The sequence below is a fragment of the Nerophis ophidion genome, linkage group LG22 (genome assembly GCF_033978795.1).
Source record: "Nerophis ophidion isolate RoL-2023_Sa linkage group LG22, RoL_Noph_v1.0, whole genome shotgun sequence".
Taxonomy (NCBI): Eukaryota; Metazoa; Chordata; class Actinopteri; order Syngnathiformes; family Syngnathidae; genus Nerophis; species Nerophis ophidion.
Genome location: NC_084632.1, coordinates 7,510,037 through 7,522,583, shown reverse-complemented (window position 1 = coordinate 7,522,583; position 12,547 = coordinate 7,510,037). Strand labels below are relative to the sequence as shown.

The window sequence follows — 12,547 nt, the reverse complement described above, 5'->3', positions numbered from 1 at the left end:
TGAGCCGCGCTCACCCTTTAGAGCACAGCTGGCAGCAGGTTGCTGGCACTCAACCTGCAGAAAATAGTTCTTCTCAGGTTTGTCTTTGTTGAAATTTTCACACTCATTTCCTGCACTTTATTAAACATTTTTAATATAGTCCTTCATTTTTAAGAGCTTATTGTTAAATTTTCAATGTGATTTTACTATTATGTTTATGTTTTCCATGCTTGTGTTGACATTTCCTTCCGGCCGTGATAACTGAGGGAATTATAATCAGAGGAAGTTACATTTCAAATTAAAATGTTCACTTTTAATATATTTTTCAACTGCTACTTATTTTTGATAGGTGATAAAAAATATAAATAATTATTATTATCGCTCAATACGACACACTTATATTGCGATACAGTTTTTTGCCAAATTAGGGGCATTTTGAATTTTTTATTTTGAAATGGTTCTGTTATTATTTACAAAAGCCAAAAGCAGTGAAGTTGTCACGTTGTGTAAATGGTAAATAAAAAGAGAATACAATTATTTGCAAATCCTTTTCAACTTATATTCAATTGAATAGACTGCAAAGACAAGATATTCATGTTCACACTGAGAAACTTAATTTTTTTGCAAATATTAGCTCATTTGGAATTTGATGCCTGCAACATGTTTAAAAAAAGCTGTCACAAGTAGCAAAGAAGACTGAGAAAGTTGAGGAATGCTCATCATGGACTTATTTGGAACAGGCTAATTGGGAACAGGTGGGTGCCCAAATTGGCTATAAAAGCAGCCTCCATGAAATTCACAAACAAGAACGGTGCGAGGGTCACCACTTTGTCAACAAATGCCTGCGCAAATTGGATATGGATATCACCACATGGGCTCAGGAACACTTCAGAAAAACCACTGTCAGTAACTACAGTTGGTCGCTACATCTGTACGTGCAAATTAAAACTCTATTATGCAAAGCCAAAGCCATTTATCAACAACACCCAGAAAGGCTTCTACTGAGAAAGTTGAGGAAAACTCGTCAAATACTTACCTGGAACATTGATTGGGTATAAAAGCAGCTTCCATGAAATGCTCAGTCATTCACACACTAGGAAGGGGCAAGGGTCACCAATTTGTCAACAAATGCCTGAGCAAATTAAGAAAACTTTTCTCAACCAGCTATTGCAAGGAATTTAGGGATTTCACCATCTAAGCTCTGTCATATCATCAAAAGGTTCAGAGAATCTGGAGAAATCACTGCACGTAAGCCATGATATTACACACCTTCCATCCCTCGGGCGGTACTGCATCAAAAAGCCACTTCAGTGTGTAAAGGACATCACCACACGGGCTCAGGAACACTTCAGAAAACCACTGTCAGTAACTGCAGTTGGTCGCTACATCCGTAAGTGCAAGTTAAAACTCTACTATGCAAAGCCAAAGCCATTTATCAACAACACCCAGAACATGAAATATCTTGTCTTTGCAGTCTATTCAACTGAATATAAGTTGAAAAGGATTTGCAACTCATTGTATTCTCTTTTTATTGACCATTTACACAATGTGACAACTTCACTGGTTTTTGGGGCTTGTACTTACCAAATCAAATATTGTGATATATTATCGCAGGAGGCGACCATGTACTAATAAATAGATTTTATAACCGTCCCTAAGTGACACAAGTACATGTCGATTCTTTGATGTGAAATCCATGGATTGTGGGTTTTTTTTTTTATAAAACTGTGATGATTACAGAAGTGTGCCACCACCTGGTGATAGTTGGTATTACCTTTTCTAAAAGGTGGTCAGCAGCTATCCTCCTGGCACTGACCAAGATACAAGTCCTCACCTCGAATGTCCTCCACACCGCTCGCCATCAAAATGCTCGCCAGCTCTGAGGAGTCGGGGGAGGGGGGATAAAGTGTCGAGTCGGCACAAATGTCACATCATCAAAGCGAGAAGAGAACGTTTTTTTGTTTTTTTTTCCTCGTGCGGCCCGCCCGCAAACAGGGAGGTCTTCCAAGTTGGCAGCAAGACCACCCGGAATGTATGATGTATCTCCCCCGCGGGCGTCCGTCTTCACACGCTCACAATACTTTTGACATGCGCACACACCGCACACAAATACAAGTCTTTTGAAGAAATGTCAACTTTTTTTAAAGATGAAAACATCTACTTTTGAGAGGGAGGATGATCACTGCATGTGGTGCCTGGTATTCATCATGTAAACAATATAATATTCGTAGTGTAAACAATATAATATTCATAATGTAAACAATATAATATTCATAATGTAAACAATATAATATTCATAATGCAAACAATATATTATAATGTAAACAATATATTTATTATGTAAACAACAAAATGTAAACAATATAACATTCATAATGTAAACAATAATATATTTATAATGTAAACAATATATCATAATGCAAACAATATAATATTCATAATGTAAACAATATATTATAATGTAAACAATACAATATTCATGATGTAGACAATAACATTTATAATGTAAACAATATTTTATTTATAATGTTGACAATATCATTTTCATAATGGAAACAATAAAATATTTATAATGTAAACAATATTTTATTTATGTTGACAATATAATTGTCATAATATAAACAATATAATATTCATAATGTAAACAATATATTATAATGTAAACAATATAATGTTCATAATGTAAACAATAAAATATAATGTAAACAATATTTTATCTATAATGTAAACCATTTAATTTTCATAATGTAAACAATATATTATTCATAATGTAAACAATTAAATATTTATCATGTAAACAATATATTTATCATGTAAACAATATTTTATTCATAATGTAGACAATATAACTTTCATAATGTAAACAATAAAATATTTATAATGTAAACAATATTTTATTTATAATGTAGACAATATAATTGTCATAATGTAAACGATAAAATTTTTATAATGTAAACAATATATTTATGATTTAAACAATATTTTACTGAAAATGTAGACAATATAATTTTCATAATGTAAACAATATATTATAATGTAAACAATATATTATTCATAATATAAACACAATAGTTATAATGTAAACAATGTATTTATAATGTAAACAATATTTTATTTATAATGTAGACAATATAATCATAATGTAAAAGATGTATTATAATGTAAACAATATACTATTCATAATGTAAACAATAATATTTGTAATGTAAACAATATATTTATAATGTAAACATTATTTTATTCATAATGTAGACAATATAATGTTCATAATGTAAACAATATGTTCATAATTTAGACAATATAATATTCATAATGTAAACATATCATTCATAATGTAGACAGTCCAATATTTATAATGTAAACAATAGTTACAATGTAGACTATATAATTTGCATAATGTAAACAACATATTATTCATGATGAAGACAAAATAATATTCATAATGTAGACAATTATATTATTTATAATGTAAACAATATATTTGTAATGTAGACAATGTCATTTTCATAATGTAAACATCATATTCATAATGTAGACAATATAATAGTTAGAATGTAAACAATATAATAGTTACAATGTAGACGATATAATTTGCATAATGTAAACAACATATTCATCATGTAGACAATATAATATTCATATTGTAGACAATTATACTATTTATAATGTAAACAATATAATATTTATAAGGTGGACTATATAATTTCCATAATGTAAACTACATATTCATAATGTAGACAATATAATAGTTATAATGTACACAATGTAATATTTATAATGTAAACAATATTTTATTCACAATGTAGACAACAATATTCATAATGTAGACAATATAATAGTTATAATGTACATAATGTAATATTTATAATGTAAACAATATTTTTTTCATAATGCAGACAACATAATATTCATAATGTAGACAATTATAATATTTATAATGTAAACAATATAATTCTTATAAAGTAGACAGTATAATATTTATAATATAGACGAGTGGTTCTCAAACTGTTTTCACCAAGTAAAACACTGGACTCTCCAAGTACCACCATGGAGACCAACAATAAAACACAGTAGCGTAGTAGGCCTAAGTATTCATTAAAAACATTTTTTATTTACCAAGTAAATGTCATATATTTGGCCACTGTAACATTACACTCCGTTTGAACAGTAACACTGTGTTTGAATATTTAATTCAATATTTCTTTTTTGGCGTAGAACATGACCCCTTGTGTTGGTTCCCACACAAACCCTGAAGAGCGGGAAAACACTAACTCCCTCCTCTATATTGATATCGAAAGTAAGGAGCAGGTGGAAAAATACATTACATGTAGACATTTTAATTTGAAATGTAACTTCCTCTGATTATAATCCCCCCAGCTACAAAAGCAGAAAGGAAAGGAAACGTCAACACAAGCCTGGAAAACACTCAAACAATGTCAACAAAATCTTAAAATCACATTGAACATTTCACAATAGAAGGTGCAAAAATAAGGAATGCTTCATAAAAGTGTAATAAAATAGTGCAAAGTGTGAAAATGTAAACAGAGAAACCTGAAAACTATTCTCTGCAGGTTTGGTGCCAGGAAGTTACAGCTGTGCTCTAAAGGGTGAGCACTTCTAAGGTGGTGTGGCATTGGTGGACCAGCACCTTGCATCATTTACAGACCACTTTGGTCTGACTATGGTCCCTTTTGGAAGAAAAAATCCCAAAAGTGCCAAACCGTCCATGTGACTTTTCCTCTTTTATCCACAATTCTTTGTTTACTTTCTCTTCTCACTCCATGCAAAGAACCAACCAAACCTGGTAGTTGATGCTGTTACCTGATTGGTTGTTAGCGTGTCACTCCCACTGATCAGTGATCACTTCCTGCGTTGCTAGGTTACCAGAGAGCCAGTGCCTTTGTTCATGCAACCAACCTTGCTTCCATACTTCCGCTTTCTTCCGAAAAAGAAGAAGAAAAAAATATTTATCAAACGTTTTGTCAAACTTATTTTTGATATCCTTTACGTTTCCATTGGGGTATATACATTTTCATAATTGCATATTGACTTTTTTCCCTCATAAATGTGTAGAAAATAGGACACATTGTATGTAGGTCACTATACTTTTTTTTGGCTTTAACTTGCATTAGTACAACTTTTTCACTTCCGATACGATATCAATATCCGAGCTTTGTATATCGTCCGATACCGATGATCTGATAGGGTATCGACATGAACCATACATGCTTTTATTTTGTTGTGTGGAGTGTCAGAAAATGTTTGATCAAGTCAGAGAAACAATGGTGAGTATAAAAAACACTAACCTGTGTATTAACTGTCTGGAATGGACTTATGCTGTCTTTAGGTTTAGTTTTTTGTTTGTAATTGGTTTTTAATCTTCATTATTTACTTTATTATTACAGTATGTCTCTATATACAGTGGGGCAAAAAAGTACTTAGTCAGCCAGCGACTGTGCAAGTTCTCCCACTTAAAATGATGACAGAGGTCTGTAATTTTCATCATAGGTACACTTCAACTGTGAGAGACAGAATGTGAAAGAATAATCCAGGAATTCACATTGTAGGAATTTTAAAGAATTTATTTGTAAATTATGGTGGAAAATAAGTATTTGGTCAACCATTCAAAGCTCTCACTGATGGAAGGAGGTTTTGGCTCCAAATCTCACGATACATGGCCCCATTCATTCTTTCCTTAACACAAATCAATCGTCCTGTCCCCTTAGCAGAAAAACATGATGTTTCCACCCCCATGCTTCACAGTAGGTATGGTGTTCTTGGGATGCAACTCAGTATTCTTCTTCCTCCAAACAAGACGAGTTGAGTTTATAGCAAAAAGTTCTATTTTGGTTTCATCTGACCACATGACATTCTCCCAATCCTCTGCTGTATCATCCATGTATCCATTTTGGTATAAACTCAACTCGTCGTGTTTGGAGGAAGAAGTATACTGAGTTGCATCCCAAGAACACCATACCTACTGTGGAGCATGGGGGTGGAAACATCATGCTTTGGGGCTGTTTTTCTGCTAAGGGGACAGGACGATTGATCCGTGTTAAGGAAAGAATGAAAGGGGCCATGTATCGTGAGATTTTGAGCCAAAACCTTCCATCAGTGAGAGCTTTGAATGGTTGACCAAATACTTATTTTCCACCATAATTTACAAATAAATTCTTTAAAATTCCTACAATGTGAATTCCTAGAATTTTTTTGCCACACTGTACGTATATATGTATATTTTTTTTAATACATTTTGGCCAAAGGGGACGCATTTAAATTTCTATCACACGCTTGTTATTACATATGTTGACCAGAGGGGGAGCGTTTCACATTTTTACACACACTTGTTATTTCATATGTTGACCAGAGGGGGAGCACTTTTAAAAGCGACACACAGTCCATGTGAAAAATCCCTCCTTTTTGGGACCACCCTCATTTTGATACAAATGAGACATTGTTTATTAAATGCAATGTTATTGGGACCATGTTCACACCTCCTCATATGGAAGATACTTTTCCTTTTTCATGTCTCAAGAAGGCTAGAAATACAAGCACACACACACACACACACACACACACACTTCCATGTTGAGCAGCATTGAAGGACGACAACCACTTTGCTTTCCTTCTCTTTATTTCCTTGCCGCGCATTTCAACCACTCGTTGCCATGGAGACACACCATGGTTGAGAAAAAAAAAAAAAAAAAGTTCCAAAGTGTTTGAACCGCCGTGTATTTCCCGGCCGCAAAGTGGTGAGCACATGAAGTCAGGCACGGGGAAGGAAGCACTTCTTTGTTGTTTTTGTTTTCTCCCTGAGCGATTGTTGTGGACACGCCTCCTTTCCACTGGTGACACACACACACACACGTTTCCAATGGTGTGTGCGTGTGTTCTGCTGCAAACACACAAAGAAAGAAACCACTTCAGTGATATTGATGGCAAGGTTAACTTATACATAACTCTTGTGTGTGTGTGTGTGTGTGTGTGTGTGTGTGTGTGTGTGTGTGTGTGTGTGTGTGTGTGTGTGTGTGTGTGTGCAGTCTCAGGCGAGGGCAGGACAAAGTGAGGTGGTGCTTAGTGCGGAGGAGTACACCGTAGGAGAGTCTGCAGGTGAGTCACTTCTCATTCAGTCAACAACACAACACGAATAAAAGTAATCAATAAGCTATAAAACATCATCAATAAGCTATAAAACATCATCAATAAGTTATAAAACATCATCAATAAGCTATAAAACATCAATAAGTTATAAAACATCATCAATAAGCTATAAAACATCATCAATAAGCTATAAAACATCATCAATAAGCTATAAAACATCATCAATAAGTTATAAAACATCATCAATAAGCTATAAAACATCATCAATAAGCTATAAAACATCATCAATAAGTTATAAAACATCAATAAGCTATAAAACATCAATAAGCTATAAAACATCATCAATAAGCTATAAAACATCAATAAGTTATAAAACATCATCAATAAGCTATAAAACATCATCAATAAGCTATAAAACATCATCAATAAGTTATAAAACATCAATAAGTTATAAAACATCATCAATAAGCTATAAAACATCATCAATAAGCTATAAAACATCAATAAGTTATAAAACATCATCAATAAGCTATAAAACATCATCAATAAGCTATAAAACATCATCAATAAGCTATAAAACATCAATAAGTTATAAAACATAATCAATAAGCTATAAAACATCATCAATAAGCTATAAAACATCATCAATAAGTTATAAAACATCATCAATAAGCTATAAAACATCATCAATAAGCTATAAAACATCATCAATAAGTTATAAAACATCATCAATAAGCTATAAAACATCATCAATAAGCTATAAAACATCATCAATAAGCTATAAAACATCATCAATAAGTTATAAAACATCAATAAGCTATAAAACATCATCAATAAGCTATAAAACATCATCAATAAGTTATAAAACATCATCAATAAGCTATAAAACATCATCAATAAGCTATAAAACATCATCAATAAGTTATAAAACATCATCAATAAGCTATAAAACATCATCAATAAGCTATAAAACATCAATAAATTATAAAACATCATCAATAAGCTATAAAACATCATCAATAAGCTATAAAACATCATCAATAAGTTATAAAACATCATCAATAAGCTATAAAACATCATCAATAAGTTATAAAACATCATCAATAAGCTATAAAACATCATCAATAAGCTATAAAACATCATCAATAAGTTATAAAACATCAATAAGCTATAAAACATCATCAATAAGTTATAAAACATCATCAATAAGTTATAAAACATCATCAATAAGCTATAAAACATCATCAATAAGCTATAAAACATCATCAATAAGCTATAAAACATCATCAATAAGCTATAAAACATCATCAATAAGTTATAAAACATCATCAATAAGCTATAAAACATCATCAATAAGCTATAAAACATACATTGTGAAGAGTAAGATACATTTGAATTGCTTTCGGTGGGGAGGTTGCCCACATATGCGGTCCTCTCCAAGGTTTCTCATAGTCATCATTGTCACTGTCAGCAACGTCCCACTGGGGGGAGTTTTTCCTTGCCCTTATGTGGGCTCTACCGAGGATGTCGTTGTGGTTTGTGCAGCCCTTTGAGACACTTGTGATTTAGGGCTATATAAATAAACATTGATTGATTGATTGATTGAATATTTAACAATCATACGACACTTTTTTCTTCACAATGTAGATCAAAACATTGAACATATCCTCCATGACTAGTATTTTTGCAAAATTATTTAAAATGACACTTATACAAAAGTAAATGTATTTTTACTTCATAGTGTAGCTAAACACATAAAATCATATTATCCATTAATATTATTTTTTCTAAATATTTACAATGACACTTTATCAATAACATAACTTTATTTTTGCTGGTAAAATATTTCAATATGCATTCATACAAAGGTACGATTCTTATTTCACTCCATAATGTAGCTACAAATATTAAATTAATTATAATATCATGACATAACTAGTATTTTTCCTAGTACAAATATTTAAATTGGCATTCATAGAAAACTAATCTTTTTTACTTCACAATGTAGCGAAAACATTAAATTGTATTTCCTTGAATTGCCGCTGGGGTGCTAATTATTTTAAAACCTCTTCTCACTACGGCGCTTACCAAAGGGATGCGGTAAAGGCAAGCATGCGCTTATAAATTTGAGTGTGATGTAAGGATACTAGGGGTGTAACTGTACACAAAAATTTCGGTTTGGTACGTACCTCGGTTCAGAGGTCACGGTTCGGTTCATTTTCGGTACAGTAAAAAAAAATATATATATACATTTTTTGATTACTTATTGTCCAGGGTGTAGCCCGCCTTCCGACGGATTGTAGCTGGGATAGGCGCCAGCGCCCCCCACGACCCCAGAAGGGAATAAGCGGTAGAAAATGGATGGATGGATTACTTATTTAACAAATTTGCTAGATCTTCCACCAAAAATAATTTTCTTAGTGGAATATTTGATGTGAAGTAATGGGAAACTTGGATAGGTCAATAATTCATAATAACCTTGATTTTGATTCAATATTATGTTTTAAACAATGACAGTTTCCAAAAAAAAAAAAAAACAGCTTTGTTTTATTAGTAAACGCAAGTTTTTCTAAATCACATTTAGCCTTTAAGATTTTTTATTTCACTTTTGTTTATGTTTTTGTTTATTTTAATAGTATTTTTAGAATGTGCCGTGGGCCTTTAAAACATTAGCTGTGTGCCGCAAATGGCCTCCGGGGCACACTTTTGAAACCCCTGCTATAGATAATAAAAAATTAAATCTGACTATCCATTTTCTACCGCTTATTCCCTTTCGGGGTCGCGGGGGGCGCTGGCGCCTATCTCAGCTACAATCGGGCAGAAGGCAGGGTACACCCTGGACAAGTCGCCACCTCATCGCAGGGCCAACACAGATAGACAGACAACATTCACACTCACATTCACACACTAGGGAGGATAAAAAGCAGAGCCTGGCGACGCATGCGCGTTTATCATAACTCTCTCGCTCTCTCGGTCTCTGCCCCCCCCTCACGAATGTTAACGCTGTGTGCACCACTTTTTTTTTTTTTTTTTAAACCCCTTCTTAACCCTGAACGTACATTGAAAATACATACAACCATAACTTAAAATGCCGGACATTCGAGGCATTTAAGAAACTCCACCCTGACAGCCCCGCAAAAGAGGACATATCCCGTGAAAAGAGGAGGTGTGGTCAGTCTATCATAGCCCAGTCGCTGCTAGCATGCCGAGTGTTGTTGTTTTTTTGATTGATTGAAACTTGTATTATTAGATTGCACAGTACAGTACATATTCCGTACAATTGAGCACTAAATGGTAACACCTCAATAAGTTTTTCAACTTGTTTAAGTCGGGGTCCACGTAAATTAATTCACGGTGCCTCGGTGTGCATGGTTTACACAACGTGCGGTGCCCTACTTAATATGTCCGTGTCGTTCGGTTCACCTGCGAACCGAACCGAAACCCCCATACCGGAACGGTTCAATACAAATACACGTACCGTTACACCCCTAAAGGATACCATAATGAAAAGCACATTTAATTAAAAAAAAACTTTATTATGGTCTTACCTTTACTTATAAATGAAGTCCATGCGCAGCTCCTTCTGATCAAAAGCATCGATAACTTGTTTATAGAAGTCTTCCTTATCTTTCTTCAGTTTTAAGAGTCTGTCTCGATGGAGATCTTCCTTTATTATCTCCTGCTTTGATTGAAAGTCCAGTTTAGAAAACTGTTTTATTTTAGATATGTAATCCTCCATGTTAAAAGTGCAAGCGAGCGGAAAAAATAAAGGATCGCTGCTCACTCTTGCTGCTTGTTGTCACTTCTTCTGCAGCCGAGTAGTCACAAGAAGGATCACTAGCGCCCTCTAACACCAGGAGGCGGGAGTCATTTAATGACTCATATTTGACGCACGCAGCTACGGTATATTAATAAAACATAGCAGCTTACTGTTCTTTTTAGCATATTCAATAGCTTGGACCTTAAATCCTACTGAATAGCTCTTAATCTTCTTCCCTTTATGCCATTTCAAATGATTGAAATCACCCTCCTCCATTTTGAAAATGATGACAGGTGAAGTGTCACTCGTGATGTGACGAGTTTGACCCGGTGGAAATTCTAGGCATCTGCTAATTATTTGGCGAAACAAGTTTGACCCGGCGGAAATTCTAGACATGCGCTAATAAAAATAATATTTTGCGAAACGAGTTTGACCCGGCAGTAATTCTAGGCAGGCGCATACTATATACCCGGCAGCAATTCAAGGAAATACGGTATTTCTGCAAAATAATTTAAAATGACACTAATTCTATTTTTACTTCATAATGTAGCTAAAAACATTAAATTGGTGTCATGACATGACTAGTATTTTTTTCTAGTAAATATATTTAAATTGACATTTACACAAAACTAATAAAATTATATAAATCATTATTTACATGACAGTTTTATGCTAGTAAAAATATTTTCTGAGCATTTTAATTAAATATTTAACAATCATACGAAACTAATATTATTTTTTATTTTATAGTGTAGCTAAATACATTGAAACATGTTATCCATCACTAGTATTTTTGCCAAATATTTAAAATGACACTTATACAAAACTAATATTGTTTTACTTGATAGTGTAGGTAAAAACAAACATAATTATCCATGACATGACTGTACTATTTTTGCTTGTAAAAATATTTAAATGGATTCATCCAAAACTAATCTTTTTTACTTCACAATGTAGCTAAAACATTCAATCATACTATCTATGACTAAGATTTCTGCAAAATTATTTAAAATGACACTTATACAAAATAAATTTTATTTTTACTTCATAATGTAGCTAAAAACTAAATAATTTTTTATCAATAACATAACTATTTTTGCTGGTAAAAATATTTAAATATGTATTTATAAAAAACTACAATTCTTATTTTACTGCATAATGTAGGTAAAAACATTAAATTAATTATAATATGACATAACTGTAGTATTTTTGCTAGTGAAAAATGATTTGCAATATAATGAAATATTTAATCAATCATATGAAACTAATCTTATTTTTTTTACTTCATATTGTAGCTAAAAACATAAAATTATCCATGACTAATGTTTTTGCTAAATATTTAACATGACATTTATACAAAACTAATATTTTGTACTTCATAGTGTAGCTAAAAACTAACATAATTATCCATGACATGACTGTACTATTTTTGATAGTAAAATAATTTATAAATTTTTACTGCATAATGTAGCTGGAAACATTAAATAAATCATAATATCCATGACATCACTAGTAAAAATATGTGTTAGGCTTCATAATGTAGCTTTAAACACATTATATTATCCATGATTAGTATTTTTGACAAAATATTTAAAATAGCATTTATACAGCATTAAATAAATGTATGTTTTACTTCATATTATGGCTAAACACATATTCATAACTGTACTATATATTTAAATATGCATTCATACAAAACTACACTTT

General features: G+C 32.3%; 2 protein-coding genes across 2 annotated transcripts in view; one reads left to right on the top strand and one right to left on the bottom strand.

Moving 5' to 3' along the window:
* mydgf (myeloid-derived growth factor) overlaps window positions 1–12,547 on the top strand; it is a 31,177-nt gene that overhangs the window by 11,974 nt on the left and 6,656 nt on the right. The window contains exon 5 of the mRNA XM_061883161.1: window positions 7,020–7,089. Within this exon, the coding sequence (XP_061739145.1) occupies window positions 7,020–7,089 (70 nt within the window). The remainder of the gene's footprint in view (window positions 1–7,019; window positions 7,090–12,547) is intronic.
* Window positions 6,596–12,547, bottom strand: part of LOC133540958 (uncharacterized) — a 53,987-nt gene continuing 48,035 nt past the window's right edge. Inside the window, exon 4 of the mRNA XM_061884043.1 lies at window positions 6,596–6,874. The gene's annotated coding sequence lies outside the window, so the exon portion shown is untranslated. The remainder of the gene's footprint in view (window positions 6,875–12,547) is intronic.